This window comes from Nicotiana tomentosiformis, chromosome 7 (assembly GCF_000390325.3).
Source record: "Nicotiana tomentosiformis chromosome 7, ASM39032v3, whole genome shotgun sequence".
In the NCBI taxonomy this organism is placed as follows: Eukaryota; Viridiplantae; Streptophyta; class Magnoliopsida; order Solanales; family Solanaceae; genus Nicotiana; species Nicotiana tomentosiformis.
Window position 1 is genome coordinate 105,796,349 of NC_090818.1, and position 17,943 is coordinate 105,814,291.

At 40.3% G+C, this 17,943-nt stretch overlaps 2 protein-coding genes across 2 annotated transcripts; one reads left to right on the forward strand and one right to left on the reverse strand.

The window, feature by feature from the left end:
* Window positions 1-9,156: 9,156 nt before the first annotated feature.
* LOC138896145 (uncharacterized) lies at window positions 9,157-10,428 on the forward strand. The gene is made up of 2 exons (XM_070180928.1): window positions 9,157-9,594; window positions 9,781-10,428. Exons 1-2 carry the CDS (start codon window positions 9,157-9,159, stop codon window positions 10,426-10,428), a joined length of 1,086 nt encoding a protein of 361 aa, XP_070037029.1.
* A 3,641-nt stretch (window positions 10,429-14,069) lies between these two features.
* Window positions 14,070-14,537, reverse strand: LOC117280774 (protein MAIN-LIKE 1-like). Its single transcript, XM_033660524.2, has one exon. It carries the CDS (start codon window positions 14,535-14,537, stop codon window positions 14,070-14,072), a length of 468 nt encoding a protein of 155 aa, XP_033516415.1.
* Window positions 14,538-17,943: the final 3,406 nt, after the last annotated feature.

Consider the following 17,943-nt stretch of genomic DNA (forward strand, 5'->3'; position numbering starts at 1 on the left):
AAGAACTTGTTTGCTGTCCGAAAGTTTCTGGCACGGCCTTCAGTCCGCTCGTAGGGCAAAAAACGGCCCTCGAAGTTCGTCTGTCTGTGTCATAGTCATCTTTTGATTTATCTCTGATCTTCTTTCGTGCTTTGGCCGACGGTGTGGAACCGACCTGGTCATCTTCAATCCTTATCTTTGACTCGTACCAGTTGTGAACATCTGCCCAAGTTGTTACTTGAAACTCAAGAAGGCTCTCCTTCAGCTTCCGGGAAGCGTCTAAACTTATTGGATTCAATCCTTTGGTGAATGTTTCAGCTGTCCATTCATCCGGGACGGCCGTGAGAAACATTCTTTCTTTCTGGAAATAAGTAACAAACTCTCATAATAATTCAGACTCTCCCTGTGTGATCCTGAATATGTCAGCCTTCCGGGCTTGCACTTTTTTGGCCCTGACATTAGTCTTAATGAAGGAATCCGCGAGCATCATAAAGGAATCTATGAAATGCTCGGGTAATAATGAATACCACATTAGAGCTCCCCTCGTGAGAGTTTCACCAAATTTCTTTAGCAATACAGATTCAATTTTGTGTGGAGCTAAATGATTTAGTGGTATACACAGATTCAACACAGAGAGTTTCGTCGTTGTATACTTAGTAATATACTCGTGTGGGTCTGAAGTTCCATCATACTTTGGAATTTCATGCATTTTGAATCTCTTCGGGATTAGTTCTGGTGCCGCACTCAGCTTGTACGGTAATTGAATACATTTCTTCGAGTTTGAGCTTTTCAATACTGGTGGCACGCCCGGGATTTGATCCATGTGTGCATTTACTTCCCTCATGAACCGCAAAAATTATCATTCTCGTTGTTGAGACCGGATCTGCTCCCCCCACCCCCGTCAGAGCCAACTTCACCCCTAGGGGTGTTGTTGATGACTATCTGTGTTGTTTGGTCTGCGGGAACAATGGGAGGAATTGAATCTCGTCTATTTGCATTATCCGAAGCACCTGATAGAGCCTACTTCAGTTCCTTCATAAGATGATCCTGTCACGTGAGATGGCCTAGAATGATTGCATGTTACTCTTGCAGGACCCTCACCGCATCTTCTACATGCTCCTCAGCAGCATCATCGAAAGTTGTCTCCCATTTCATGAACGACCATGGGGATAGAACCGAATGTAAGGGTTCTTCTATTTGGTGTACTAGCGGTGCGTAGCATTGGCATTTATCACATTTTTGTACGAAGTCGTTGGCGTCTTGTTCCATGCGAGGCCAGTAATATCCTGTTCGTACCAAATTCAGCACCAAGAAGTCTGAGCCCGAGTGATTTCCGCATATCCCATCGTGGTTCTCTCTCATGATATAGTTAGATTCTGATGCTCCTAAGCACCGAGCCAGCGGGCCTTGGAAGGATTTTCTATATAATTGGCCTCTTTTAAAGCTATAGCATGCAACTTTGGTGCGTAACACTTGTGATGATTTCGGGTCTTCGAGCAACTTCCCGTGTTCGAGATAGTTTCTTATTTCATTTCTCTAGTCCCAGACCAGACTAGTTGAATTTACCTCATAGTAACCATCTGTGTCCAGGGCCAAGTTCCTCAATTGCATTACCGCCCCGGATTCCGATCCCTTCATTTCCATTTATGATCCTAAGTTTGCTAGTGCATCCGTTTCTGTGTTGTCCTCCCTTGGGATATGAGCAATTGACCACTCCCGGAATCGTGCCAAAAGAGTCTGGACCTTTACCACGTATTGTTGCATACGTTCTTCTTTTGGTATTAAAGATCTCGTAGACCTGATTTACCACCAGCTGTGAATCACATTTGATTTCGATGACCTTGGAATCAAGTCCCCGAGCCAATTCGAGCCCCAACCTTGGACCTTATTTACCGACGAAGCTTCCAACGTAAAAGGGTCCGGACTCAGAATAGTCATAATCAGGCCTTCCAGGGAGACCTTAAGGCAAGCCATCAGAATGATCCCCTTAACTAACAATGAAACAGAGTATAAAGATTTGATTGCAGGGCTCGAATTGGCTCGGGGACTTGATTCCAAGGTCATCGAAATCAAATATGATTCATAGCTGGTGGTAAATCAGGTCTACGGGATCTTTGATACCAAAGAAGAACGTATGCAACAATACGTGGTAAAGATCCAAACTCTTTTGGCACGATTCCGAGAGTGGTTAATTGCTCATATCCCAAGGGAGGATAACGCAGAAATGGATGCACTAGCAAACTTAGGATCATAAATGGAAATGAAGGGATCAGAATCCGGGACGTTAATTCAATTGATGAACTCGGCCCTGGACACATATGGTTACTATGAGATAAATTCAATTTGTCTGGTCTGGGACTAGAGAAATAAAATAATCAACTATCTCGAACACCGGAAGTTGCCCGAAGACCCGAAAGCATCACAAGCGTTACGCACCAAAGTTGCACGCTATAGCTTTAAAAGAGGCCAATTGTATAGAAAATCCTTCCAAGGCCCGCTGGCACGGTGCTTAGGAGCATCAGAAGCTAACTATGTCATGAGAGAGAACCACGAAGGGATATGCGGCAATCACTCGGGCTCAGACTCCTTGGTGCTGAAATTGGTATGGACAGGATATTACTGGCCTTGTATAGAACAAGACGCCAATGACTTTGTAAAAAAATGTGATAAACTCCAACGCTACGCACCGCTAGTACACTAACCAGAAGAACCCTTATATTCAGTTATATCCCCATGGTCGTTCATTAAATGGGGGGTCGTTCATTGATTGACTATCTTTCTAAATGGGTGGAAGCAGGTCTTTACCAGAATGTTGGAGAACGCAAAGTGGTCGATTTCCTGTGGAAAAATATAATCTGCAGGTTTGGAATACCAAAAGATATAGCGTGCGACAATGTGCCGCAATTTATCGATACAAAAGTTATAAATTTCCTCGAAGACTTGAAAATAAATAGGATCACCTCTTCACCTTATCATCCAAGCAGAAATTGTCAAGAGGAGTCAACAAAAAAGTGATTATTCAAAACCTCAAGAAAAGGTTGGAAGTAGAAAAAAGGAAAATGGCCCGAAGAATTGTTCGGAGTTCTATGGGCCTACTGAACAATAGCCAAATCGAGCACCTAAGAAACTCCTTTTTCGCTAGTTTACAATGCTGAAGCCCTAATCCCGGTAGAAGTGGGTGAACCCACTTTGAGATATTTTCAAGCATATGAAGAATCGAACAACGAAGCGATGTTAATCAACTTGGAATTGCTCGAGGAACCCAGGGACTTGGTGCATGTAAGAATGACAGCTCAAAAGTAGAGGCTAGAGCGATATTATAATCAAAGAGCCAACCTACATTATTTTAAAGTAGGAGACTTGGTCCTGAGTAAAGTAACTAAAAATACCCGGGAGCTCAACGCGGGCAAGTTAGGTCTAACATGGGAAGGCCCCTACCGAATTTCATCCATCACCGATAAAGGTTCATATGAGTTGGAGAACTAGAATAGAGACAAGTTGCATAGCAACTGAAATGTGGCTCACCTTAAAAGTTATTACTGCTGATGAACAACACTCAAATGGAAAATGTGTTGCACTCTTTTTCCCTTCGTTCAGTTTTTGTCCCATTTGGGTTTTCTGGCAAAGTTTTTAATGAGGAAGCGACAGAAAATATACTATGAAGACAACAACAATAAGATCTTTGACAGCAAGGTAAACAAACAAGCTTTCACTCGGAAATGATTAGATAATCTTTGCTTCGATAGCAAATTCCCACCGAGAAGTTAAGTTTGCTGCCGAATAGAGGTTACCCAACCATTCGCGAGCATAAACCACCAAGGGACAATTAGGTATTCTTTCGCTCGAGAACATGGATTCCTAAGGGGAAGCAAGGTATGTTGCCGAGTGAAGGATTACCTAGCAATTCATTGGTGGAATCTTCAAATATACAAGACTTCTAGTGTTCCAATTCGCACTCTCCGCATTCGAACACTAGGGGAAATGATATGAGGATACGACAATAATGACTGCCACATCAACTGGGAACGAAAATTCGGAAATAAAATGCTTCATTAGACCGGGGACTGCGCAGCCAGCCCCGCGAAAACAATTTGTAACAGAATAGCCACAAGTAATGGCAATTTCTTTTCAGCATACCAAATGCTTATGATGTATTTTTTTTTAAAATAGAAGGAATAAAATAAAATCTTTTTGTTTTTATCTTGTTTCTTGTCTGAATGATGAATTGACTTTGTCATTTGAAAGTTAAACAAGTACTTCAAATGCTAGTTCCGTAATGAATAGGAGACATCCTCTTCAAGGGCACTGTAAGCATAAGAGGGCCCTCTCTTATTTAAACCCTCATGTTAAAGGGTTGGTTCCGGAAGAATTTATGCCCGGAATCAAAAATGCCATCGGGGAAAAATACACTCGAAGCCGTATATGAAAAGGACGCAAAAAGCAAACTTGCACAAATACTTACAGAAACCCTCATGTAAAAGGGATAATGCTCGAAACCAAAGTGCATCAAAGAAAATGCATCCGAGATCACATACAGAAAAATGTGAATAGAAAAACGTGCACAGAAACCTTAAGAGAATACAAGGGTTAAAGACTTGCACGGATATTCAAGAGAAAGTAAGACTCAAACAATATTTGAGCAAAAATATGTCTTTATTTACAAGAACATGCCAAAAATACAAAACAAGAAAAGAAAGAAAAAGCTAAACTGCAGTGCATCCGGGACCAGGAGGAAGAGAAGTGTCTGCGCACACGGGAGAGATAGATGGTTCTGCCAATGGCTCGAGATTTTCCCCAGTCTGATCTTCAACATCTTTGCCATTCGATTATTCTTAAGTTCCCAAAAACTCAGAACCAGAACTAGAGGGGCCAGATACATCAGACCTCGATGGGAGTCTAGTCTTAGCAGCTAACTCAAGCTCGCGTGCCTTAGCAATTTTGGCATCAATATCAATGACACCAGCTTTGGCTTCTTACAAGATTTTTCTCCTTATGTTGTACATGGAGTAAGTTGTTTCAACAACGAGGGAAGCCTGTTGGCGCTTGAGTTATTCTTTGAGTTGGGTTATCTCGGCAGAAAGATTTTCCCGGGCGGACCTAGCAAATTTGAGGCTGACATCAAGTTCACGGATAGTTGAACTAAAGAGCCTATTATGCTTCATAGTTTTCATGTACTTATCTTCTAGCTGGGCATCTTTCGCCCCCACAATAGCAAGCTCTTCGCCTTTGGAGTTCAAGGCTGCTTCCAATTAGTTACCTTTTCAGGAGTATCAGCCTCATGCTCGGTTGCAGCAAGAATGGCGTCCTGGACTTCAGCCCATCTAGCCTTGGCTTCATCAAATCTAACCCTCAGCGGGCCAATTTCTTGGTTGAGGGTTACCACTTCTTGCTCGCTTTACTGCAAACGAACTTCCAAAATGACGGCCTCAGTGGCTTTGGTTTCCAGTTCCGAGAGACGGAGAATGGTTTGGTCCCGTTCCACCCAAAGCTAATTTCGTTCCGAAGTAAGTTCCTCCTTCTCAAGTATCAACCTCTCGAAGCCCTCAGAAGCAAGAAAGTTGGCCTACAAAATAAGAAGAAGTAAAGTTTAGAATACATTCATACCAAAGTAGAAGAAATAACAAAGGAAGGAAAGGACGCACCACCGCAGCATTGTGCATGGCATTGTTCAACAAATACTCCCCCGAGAGTGCTTGAATCTTTTCCCAATCTTTCTTTAAAGCCAAAAGCTTCATATAGTTAGCAAGCTCCACCGGTCAGGAAAGTATATTGCACCTGGTAGAGACCGAAAGAGTAACATTCCTCCTTCTTTGTGGATCTACAGAAGGGGTAGCATAATTTTACCCCAAATTCCCATGAAGTGGGGACTGTGGAAGAGGAACACCTTCTTCACGGTCAGATATGGCCGATGGAGGTGATATAGCAGCTATTGGTGGTGGAATAGATGAAAATGAAAGTGATGTAGCAGTTGTTGGTGATGGTGAAGGTTCAAATTAAAATCTCCCCAAAGTGTCGAGAAATCATCCTCGGTTGGTGTAACTATCTCAACAGGTTGAGCATCCTATTGAGATGATGAGGATCGTCGCCTTCTATGAAGAGAAGATCCCTCATCACTAGCTTCTTCATCATCATCAATTATCACGGTGTCTATGACCGACCCGGAAGGAGGACCAATCATCATCGCCACCGGAGATAGCTTGGGGACAGAAGTCTTTGCCCTCTTGTTCTTCTCCCCGACCGCAGAGGAACGTCTTCTCTTCGGTTGCTTATCTTTTGGCCGGGGACTCCGTGGAGAAGTGTTTGCACCCGAAGCAGACCCGGAGATACCCGCTCGAGTAAGTACTTCCTGAAGCAGCCGCACTGCATCAGCAGGAACAGCCAGAACGTCCTCCTCGAGGACAACAACTGAACCCGTGGGGAGACCTAATTTTGAAAAAAAATCATAAGGGTTCAATCAAGAAAATGGAAGCAAGGTAAGTTCAAATTACCATGATTTTTATTTCGGGGCCTGTTCTTTCCACAAATGAGTTTCGGGCGTCGTGACGTCTAAAATCTTCTAAACCCACCAATCTAAGCCTTCCACCACCGGTGGGACCCATCGAGTTGTTGAAACATATGAAGAATGAAGATAAAACCATAGAATAATATTTAATGAAAAAAGATATATTAAACATCTTACGAGTGCCGTTCCAAGCGACCGAAAAGGATGAAGCCGTTGTTGGAATGATATTATTAGTGGCAACCACAGTGAACTGTTCCGTCCACCCGGGGTTGCTATCATCATCCATGCTAGTCAACAAATCATGGTGACCTCGTTTGCAGAGATTTATCATAACCCCCCCCCCCCCAAAACAAACAAATCTTGTTAGAGTAGAGATTCATCATGTGAGCTAATGTTAGCTCTTCTCCAGTCTCCTGGCACAAGCGTCAGGCAACCGTCCTCCACACAGAAGGACTTACCTGTGCCAAACACACCTGGTAGCGAAGACAAAATTTCGCAATCACAATATGGACTCAAAACACGTATAAATTCAACTGTACTGTTTTACGGTAAACAATATGGACTCTAAACAAAAGAAGGTGGATATTGCATATTCGTATAGCACATAATTAAAGGTTGCTAAACAGCCGTTGATGAACAACAAAATTCATATTCATATTATACATGAGTTCTTGTTCTACATTAGCGATGCTGATTAATGTGGGTCTTACGCTCAATCATATATTTTGGGCAAGTACTGTAGGATTTGCCATTAAATGTATAGAATTATTTTTTTTTAAAGTTATTTCTTTTCTTTTCAAAAGGCTAGGACTAGGAGGTACTAATTCCCGAGCCCGAAACCAAAATAATATATTTTTGGACTCAAAGAATAAAAATATGTAAAAATAATACATAGTGACAAAAATATATATAGCGTCGTTTTAAAAGACGCTATACCTTAACGGTCGTTTGGCCAGTTAAGTATAGCGTCTTTTAGAAAGACGCTATATATATAGCATTTTTTAAAAAGACACTATATGTATTATTGTGGGCCCATAAATAATTCTTCTGGGCTTAACTAACATAATAATAATTCAACCGGGTATAGCGTCTTAAGCTAAGATGCTATACCTCAAATAATTCACCCCCGGAATGGTTTTTGCCTTATATAAGGACGTTAATGATTTTGTAAAAATCCATTCAGAATTACTCTAAGTGTTGTGAAATTTTTGTTTGTTTAGTTGTTTTGCATTTTGTCATAATGTCTGAAGAGCGAAGAATTAGAGTTTCATTATATTGGGGGGTGAGGTTGTGGTGGTGAATAACTCAGTAAGCTATAGTTTATTTCCACAGTCTTATGTTAAGTTTCCACTTATAATGGAGTACGATACATTGGTATCGTTGTTATGTAAAACAATGAGTGTGAGCAAATGTTTGGTGAATCTTAAAATAACCGGAAAATATCCGTATTTTGTGACTCCGTAAGGGTTTTCTTGTTATACTGAGTTTAACATCGAAGCCGATGAAACTCTGAGAGATATTTTGAGAACTCCGGATGAATACCGGAAATTTATTGTGATAAAAATATTAGAAATGTACATCAAGGCTGAAGACATTCGCAATAATATGGTTGCATAAAGTAGGGAAATCCCTCAATCATCGGGTGGTTATTTTGGAGCAGTTTTAGCCGAACAGGTTCCGGCTAAAAGAGTTTGGCCGGATCTAAACTTATCTCCATAGGCGAATGAGGAGCAAGAAAATAATTTCTCCCCTAGTATACATAATCCACAAGCAGAGTGGTAAACTTCAATTTTCCTACTGTGTTACGATGTATATTTTTGTGTATTGTATTTGTATTAACACTCATATATTCCACAGGGGGTACCGACCAGATATGAATTTTACAATTTATGAACCAACGGTCAGTTGGAATATGCCGGGTTTCGGTGTGTTGGATCATGGTGGTCAATCCGGGAGTCAGCATCAATAAGATAATGTGCATAATGGGATATCAACACATTATGATTTGTAAGTGAATATATAAAGTTATATGTATTGTTTGGATCAATTTGAGTAACTAATTATTTCTTTGGTTGTGCAGTGAAAACGAGCAACTTGATGGTCTTTTCCTTACTCAATTGCCCGAAGACGACGTATTTAATCGGGATCTGGTAGATGCGCAGAGTCAGAAAGAGAATATTGATTATGACAACAATGTCGATGAGTCTGGAGATGACACACCCTTCCCTGACGAGGGTGATGTTGAGGAGGAAGAGAATGTCGAACCTGATTTGACGAGGGAGCATGCTCCACCTCCCGTTAGACCAAAAGTATACGAGTCCCACATGCCGTTTCATTCGAGGCATATTCCCTACCTTGATCATTTGCCAAGTATGCTAGATGTGGATGCCCTCACAAGGGATATTAACGAAATTCGGTCAGCAATGTGGGATGAATCTAGACCAACAGTGCTGTCAAAGGGCATGCTTTTTTCTGATAAGGCGCACCTAATCAGGGCAGTGAAAATGTACAGCATAAAAGAGTGCCGTGAGATGATGGTATGGGAGTCATCTCCGGATGTATACAAGGTTGTTTGTCATAGATAGTTTACGGGTTGTAATTGGATGCTGCGTGCGAGGAAGAAGAAAAACCATATTTGGGTTGTGGGTAAATACATTGGCACCCACAATTGTTAAATGGACACATTCAGCAGAAATCACTTTAACTTGGATATTGACTTGATTTCTCTTGTCTTGATTCCACACATTGAAGCCTCCATAAGGTATAAGATCAAAGAGTGTATTACATCTGTCCGCCAGGAATATGGGTATACCATTACGAAAAGAAAGGCATTTCTCGGGCGCAAACGTGCGCTTAAAATTGTTTACGGTGACTGGGATAAGTCATTTGCATCTCTACCTAGGTACATGGCCGCATTGCAACACTTTAACCCCGGGACTGTTGTTGAATGGAAGCTTGAGCAGAGTCCGGGAATACCAGAATATATATTCAGATGTGTGTTCTGGGCCTTCAAACTAGCAATTGATAGTTTTGTGCATTGCCGGCCGGTAATATCCATAGACGAAACTCATGTCTATGGAAAGTATAATATTAAGCTGTTGATCGATGTTGCAGTATATGCTAATGGATAAATATTTCCCCTAGCTTTTGCTATTTGTGCCAATGAAAGCCGAGAGACGTGGACGCTATTTTTGAACCACTTGAAGGAGCACGTTGTCAAACAACGTTTAGGTATCTGTCTAATATCTGATCAGCATGGAGGTATTTTAAGTTATGTACAGCATTTGCTTGAATGGCAGGAACCATATGCATACCACCGTTACTGTGTAAGGCACCTGAAGGCCAATTTCCAGAAGGCACATCCCAACAAGGACTTGCATAATTTAATGTGGATGGCTGCAACTGATAACCGGGAGTGCAAATTTAGGAGGCGCATGGAATCTATCAGGCAGGAAGACGAAATAGCTTATCATTGGTTGATGCGACATGAGCTTGACAAGGGGACATTGCATGCGGATGGTGGCAGACGATGGGGAACCCTGACTACAAATGTGTTAGAGTCTTTCAACGGGTTATTGAAGTCTGCATGTGGATTGCCTGTCACTGCCATGGTGTGGATGTCATTCAAACAGATAGCGGAGAGGTTTGTTGAAAGGCATAGAGGTACATCAGAATTGATGGAGAGGGGTGTTGAATTTATGCCAATACCAATGAAAAAATTTGAGAAATATAGGAGGCAAGCACATTGGCATTCATTTTTACAATATTCCAACGAGCGAAATATTTTTGAAGTTTGCACCGCTATCCATCAAAACCGCAGGAATAATACACACACCATAAATGAAGCTAGCAGGTTGTGTTCTTGGGGTAAATGGTCCATCTACCATATGCCGTGCTCACATGTCATGAAGTACTTTCAACATACAGGTTTCGCGGCAACCCGGTAGGTTGATAAGCAATATAGTATTGCTGCATACTTAAACACCTATAGTGGGCAGTTGCAGCCATCGGGTGCTGAGCATTATTGGCCACCGGAACCATTTAAAATGGTGTGTAACAAGGAGTATTTGCGTAAGCTACAAGTGCAAAAATGAACGCGTATACGGAACCAAATAGATGTTGGTGATACCGTTTATGCGCGTAAATGTGGCATATGCTCGCAAACAAGACACGACCGTCGTAAATGTCCTTCAGCTGGTTTGGGTGTCGGTGGTAATCCTGCTCCTGGTGGAAGTTTATCTAATGTGCCCAACAATCAAGGATACACATAGTGTTTTTATTCTGTTATGTGGTTGTAATAAGTGTATGTACTTGTATATCTTGCAGAATGTATGAAATAAAATTATGTTTCCATTGTTGTTAATTTTTTTTGATATTTAACATTAATACTTCAATACAACAATCTAACATAAACCCATTTAAAAAAAAACCTTCAAAACAATCTTTTTGATATTTAACATTAATACACGTAGTGGCATTTTTTTAATGGATGTTTTAATGTTCATTCAAAAGGTCTTTCAAATACATATGACTTGGTTCAGTTTAAGAAGCTTTCTTATTGTACCGTAAAGAATCATTAGCACGCGAAGCATAGCGCGGTTATATACCATATTATATATATTGTCTTGTCAACCTGATAAAGCTGCCATTCTGGAAAACCTGTCTTCTGTAAAAGCATTATTGTACAGTAAAGAATCATTAGCACACGAAGCATAGCGCGATTACATACCACGTTATGTGTATTGTTTTGTCAACCTGATAAAGCTGCCATTCTGGAAAAGCTATCTTCTGGAAAAGCATTATTGTACCGTAAAGAATCATTAGCACGCCAAGCATAGCGCGGTTACATACCACGTTATGTGTTGTTTCTTGCCTATAAATGACTAGCACATTTTAGTTATTATCTGCGCTTAACCAAAACAAATAGCAAAATTTTCCATAAATTTTTCATTTTTCTTGCATTAACAAATGTCTGGACGCAATGACCAAACAAAGTGCTATTGTGGCAAACGTGCGATTATGAAGGCATGTTGGTACGATGGTAATGTTGGGCGCATATACTGGATGTGTCTATACAGGTTTGGAGGCAATGACGGAAATTATTTTATGTTTTAGAATGGTATGATGAACCCATTAACCAGGAATACTACAAATTAATTTTGTAGTATGTTTGGAATATGAACGCTGATTACCAACGCCAGATCTCTGAAATGCAACAAAAAATTGCGGCACTGCAGGAGAAACTAAAAGAGGCGGAAGAAGAAAAAAATAAAATGGAAGAGAAATTTAAGTGGTTGGAGTAGAGGGTAATGTGCGGTAGTGACTAAACAAACACATGTATGTGTTGAGTGTGGTATTTTATCTTTATGTTCTCCATGTCATGGTTGGAGCAGAGGGTAATGGGCAGTAGTGACTAAACAAACACATGTATGTGTTGAGTGTGGTATTTTATCTTTATGTTCTCCATTTCATGAATTTTTATTAGTTGTGTCAAATTTAAATTATATTAAGTTGCTATGTTTGTTTTGCCCAGTTTTAGTATTAAAATAACAAAGAAACCGAGAAATAATAACATAAGGCGCATATAATGCTAAACCATAGATAAAGTTGCTATTATTTACTGATTGTCATATGTACATAAAATCAAAAATAATTAATGTGTCCCACAACCTTTATGCTTTAAAGCAGCCGCTGGCCTGAGGCGCATCCCATCCCTCCCGGCTACACTATCAGGATCATCCTCATCACGTCGCCTCTTTATCAGAGGATGCGCTGCATCATGATCGTCAGTAAGGCTGGCTGGCTCGGTAGAAGGGAACGTCGATCCAGCAGTAACCTACAAAATAATGAGATATTTTAGTATATGAAATATATATTAGTAATGTACGTGTTAGCTAAAAAAATTAAAATGTCTTACCATGGTCTCAGCGGCCTCCTCAATATAATCATCCGTCTCAGGTCTGTCTGTGACGTGAGGAAGATGGCTTCAAAATAATTTAGTCTTTAGATATTTATAACTAATCAATGATATAAACACAAATAATAATAATAATAATAATAATAATAATAATAATAATAATAATAATAATAATAATAATAATAATAATAATAAAAACTAACCAAATCATGTGAAAGATCCTCAGCATCCTTCGATGATGAGCCATAACTTAGTCGACGCCCACTATCCATATCTCGTAGCGGACGAAAAACAGAAGCAGACAATGCCTCTGGAGGGTCAGGAAAATACGTATCCCAGTCATGTGAGGTAAAGGCCGTGCCCACGATCAACAATGGAGCTGACGGGGTCATCTGCGAAGTCCCTGGAGTAACCCCCTGGCTAAATGACGGAATATCAGTAGGAGCTGACTGTGGCTCAGGGTGGTCGCCTGACTGATCAACTCCAACATCCTCAACAGGTGCCTCAACGCCCCCTTGCTAGAGACCACCTCCTCGCCAACCCCCACGACCTCGTGGGACACCTCTACCTCGTGGGACACCCTTGCCTCGTGGGACACCCCTGCCACGTCGACCACGTGCAGGCTGGACTGCTGGCCCACGATGGTAATGCTCTGGCCCCATATAATCAGCCTCGTGTCCTAAGCGCTCATCATCCCGGGCACGCTGCAATGTCCGGACAGCCAAATCTGTAACCCGCCGGCCATAGTCGTGCAAAGCGGCCGCTCCCTCGCCGGTATGTTGCTGCATCTGCAGTCCTAACTGGTGGAAAAGATGTAGGCCAGTAACCTACACAACATGTAAAATATTAATTGTGAAATGGTAATGTTAACATTATAACTAAGTATACTAAATAACATACCAGCGCCTCATGCCTCCCGGCGTATGGAACGAACCGACCGCCAACTCGATGAACGGGATTCTCGACGAAAAGTCAGGTAATGCTACAGTACCAACCCATATATGCATGCTCAGCATCCATAAGATCGGGTGGAGGGGGTGGCGGAATCAAGTCACGCCGCTGGTCCCAAGTCTTTATCTGCAACTCTAGCCATGCCTCATATGCCTGGTCAACCCTCGAACGATCATCCCACTGGTAATGTGTCATAAGCCAAGTGGACGGTGGAGGTACAAGGTGCGGTTGACCAAACTAGCGAAGGCCTCGCTTGGTGGCATGATACTCGACAATATCGAGATACATCAACGGGACGGAAGAGCTCCAGATAAGTCACCCGGTCGAGCAATAATCGGGCAAACTAGCTATTAGCTCGTCACTGTATGGCCTCCAAATGAACTATTACTTAAAAACAGGAACTGTGAGTATACGCAACACATATAAATCCATGCCAAGTAAACTTAAGTATAGAATTACCTGCGCGTCCTCTAGCAAATCCAACAAATCTCTACAATAGGGGAGATTATGTCGAGCCTCGTACTCGTGTTCGTATCCCCGCCTATCAACCCACCTCCTAGCCAAAGGGAGAAATGGTGAAAGTGGTGCACCCTGAGCTATGGGTGGTAGAGGTGGCTGAAACTGCAGGAACCGCTCCCAAGCTCAAACCTAATATATAATTTGGACGTAAAATTTAAGGTATATTTTTATGATGTATGTTACAATGAAGAGAGTAATTTACTATGTTTTCACTTGTAGCAGCGGCATAAATCCTGCGACGTCTCGCTGGGTGCCCATGCATGCCCAGCACATCTGCATGTACAAGTAACCAAGAACAGCAGCACCCCAGTTGTACTGATGTAAATCATCTAGCCGCTCAAGATGATGAAGAAATCTCAAGCTGACTAGGTTTCCTGAAGTATTCGGGAACAATACGCCTCCAAACATAAGCAGCAACAGTAACCTCGTGTACCGATTAATATGAAGATCTGGTGTATCATGAGTAATGTCATCATGCATGGCCTCCAAATGCAGTCGGACGGGCGTCAACGCAAGACGACTAGCCCCAACTAATACACCCTCATCCTCTGGCCGGAAACCGGTGAGTCGTTGCAACGTCTCTAGGTAGTGATCTCCCGTATAATCTCTCATGGCATGTGGCAAAGCAACAAGAAGTCCATCAACCGACAGCCCATATAGAACCTCCATGTCCTGCAGCGTGATAGTGGCCTCGCCAATGGGCAAATAGAATGTGTGCGTCTCTGGTCGCGACGACTCTATCAAAGCCGTGATCAACAACCAATCCAGCTGCAGCCAGCCGATCTCAATGATCCTATAGAAACCCGTATCCTGCAGGCGTCTGACTATATGGGGATGGAGCTGGCGGGTCTTAAGAAAGTCCTACATATCGTCTACTCTCCTAGAACGTAAAGTCTGGGCCAATAACTGCCCCTCCCATATGTAGCCATATGTCGGAAGACCTATGCTCGGTCTGTAGCAATAGTAGCTCTAGAGAGACAGGTCCGGGATGCAAAGGCGGAACCGCCATGACGACTACTGTAAATTGAACAAAATTAATTACATTATTTTTCTTTTCCATTGCTTAAATATATTACAATACCTTGAAAATTAAATTTTATTCGATATTTTTACTATATTGTTAATTAGGTTGATGCATTTTTAATATTATAATTTTATATTTTATATGTTACTTTAATATGGTAGTTTTATTATTTTATATGTTACTTTTATTATTTTATATTTTGTTATTTATTCACCTATTTTTTACTATACATGATTTAATTATTAAATATTTCCATTTTGGTTCCAGACACAATATTTGAGGCCCAGTAGCACCAATGTATCCTGAATTCTTATGTTCATGATAAGAAATATTTTTCAATTTTTTACTCAATAAGTATGTTATTTTATAAGTTAGTTTATTATTGTATATGTTAGTTTTATTATTTAATATGTTAGTTTTTTATTTAATATGTTGATTTTATTATTTTATATGTTTGTTTGTTTGTTACTGACTTATGTTTTACTATACTAAAATTAATTAATTAATTTTCATAACTATACAAGATTTAATTATTAAATATTCACATTTTGATTCCGGACACAATATTTGAGGCCCAGAAGCACCAATGTATCCTGAATTCTTATGTTCTTACGTTTGTTGACTATAATTGGAGATAGTTTGTATTTGAACTGTCAGCTTTTTGACGTATTTTTTGGGAATAAGAGATACTTAAATGATTAATTTCTATAACTACAAGGATACTACGCTAAAGGGCACTACGTTTTACTACGCTAAAAGGTCACTACATTACAAATACGAGCACTACATTAGGCCACAAGATACCACTACAGGGAATTAAAGTAACAATTTATCTAGTTTACTAGTCTTTTAATAAATAATTAATCTAAACCGGATAAAAACAACAAATCAATTTAAACATAAAACAATCACGAAAATACATATACCACAGTAAAAAGTAACTAATTAATATTTTTTTAACAACTAATAATAATTTTTCTATTTTACGAATTTTTTTAGCACACTAAAACTATAGTCCGGATAAAAAATAACAAATTAGTTAAATCGTAAAATAATCACAAAATAACATAGAGCACATAAAAAATAACTAATATGCATTTTTTTATACAAGTTTTAACCAAAACTAAGTCGGAATACCTCGATTTAAGGTTTTTAGAAAGTCGAAGATTTTGTGATTTGGAGCCGAAACAAGCAACAATGTCCGAGATAACGCCTTAGCTAGCACGTGGGACCGAGAGTCTTTACTTTTTGTGGGACGGGTGGGCTCCACACAAGTTTTTTTGGATTAAAAATAGAGGATGTTTAGATTTTTTAATTTTGTGGGGGGGGGGGGGGAGGCTCGACGATTCTGTTTTGGGGAAGGGAAGAAGACGATGTATATTTATATGTATAGCGTCTAGCGTCTTTTGTTAAGACGCTATATGTATAGCGTTTTAACAAAAGACGCTATAGTTCCCGCTTAAACCAAAATATATAGCGTCTTTTTAAAAGACGTTATATTAAACCAAAATATATATATAGCGTCTTTTTAAAAGACGCTATACTTAACTGGCCAAACGGCCGTTAAGGTATAGCGTCTTTTAAAATGACACTATATATATTTTGGTTACTATGTATTTTTTTCACATATTTTTATTCTTTAAGTCCAAAAATACATTATTTTGGTTCCGGACTCACTAATTCCCTATCCTAAAAAGTTATTAAAGGGGGTAAAATGCTATTCGCCCTCTTCCTCAAAAAGGAAATAACCCCACTAATCCACGATCATATTCCCATTTTCTTGTTCTTTCTTCTTCTTCCTCAAAAAGCAAAAGCTCTCATCAGCATATGCTAATGGGACATTTTCTGAACAAGAAAAATGAACAATCTTTCTTCAACAATCTCACAGATGAACTGCTGATTGAAATCCTCAGTAGACTACCAACCAGCAAAACAATCCGATGCAAATTGGTTTGCAAACGCTGGTTTTCCCTAATCTCCTCTGATTACTTCGTAACTCACCATCTTAAGAACGACAAAACACTCCTCCCTTTTACTTTCGTTTTAAATGCAAAAGATAATAATCGATATGGGTTAAATTTTCTCTCTGAAAATGGTTTATCAAATCGTGTGGATTTAGGGTTTCTCTATACAGGTCGGCCTCTTGATTATCGAATTAGTTTGAAAGAATCCTACGGTGACTTAATTTTATGCTCCGGAAAGCCATCATCTGGTATTGATTATTTTATATGTAATATTTTTACTAAGCAATGGATTATGCTTCCTCCTGCTCCTTCAGAAACGTCACATTTTAAAGAAAATGAAGGTGTTGGTTTCTTGATTGAGCCTAATTATTTCGAGTATCTTGTGTTGCGATTTATTCCTTTGGGTGATTTCAAGTTTAATATCCAGATGTTTTCGTCTGAGCAAGGAAAGTGGAACAAATTGATTGTTACATCTCCGCGGAATTTGAATATTTTAACTCGTAAGACTTCGATTGTTGCCTGTGGGAGGATGTTATATACATTCACTATGTGGTTGATTGTGTTCTCACGTTTGATCCATTCACTAATGATCCTACTAAATTTCTACGCGTTATTGATTTCCCACTTGAGGCTCGGGAAATTCGTTGTCTGACTGGTAAATTGGGGGTGTGTCAAGGTCGCCTACGGTTTGCTCAACTAATTCTGCAACCAAGTGGATACCCTTGTATAAGTATATGGGAACTTGAGGATGATTACAGAATGGGGAATTGGACATTGGTGCACAAGAGAATCCCTACGCACAAAGTGTTAAGAGTTCCCATACTTAATCGCCATACCAAAAACTCAGTTTCTGTACTAGCTTTTCACCCATATAATAGGGATCTTATATGTTTTCTTGTAGGTAAGGATTGTGTTGTCGTGTACAATATACGAACGGATGAAGTGGAAAGCTCTACCCACCCTTCTCTATTCAAGCATAAGAAATGTCCAAGATCACAAGCAGCAGATGTTGGGTCACATTTGTTACCAATTACCCAAAATTGGTGGCCAACACCTGTAAGACAAACCCTTTGAACTCAGAGCTTGG

What these genes read in the sequence shown, in the direction of transcription:
- LOC138896145 (XM_070180928.1), top strand. Translation starts at nt 9,157, where the DNA reads ATGGACACATTCAGCAGAAATCACTTTAACTTGGATATTGACTTGATT. An exon ending in AGCTGTTGATCGATGTTGCA is followed by an intron (nt 9,595 to 9,780) that starts GTATATGCTAAT and finishes CTTGAATGGCAG; the next exon opens with GAACCATATGCATACCACCG.
- LOC117280774 (XM_033660524.2), bottom strand. Translation starts at nt 14,537, where the DNA reads ATGGAGGTTCTATATGGGCTGTCGGTTGATGGACTTCTTGTTGCTTTG.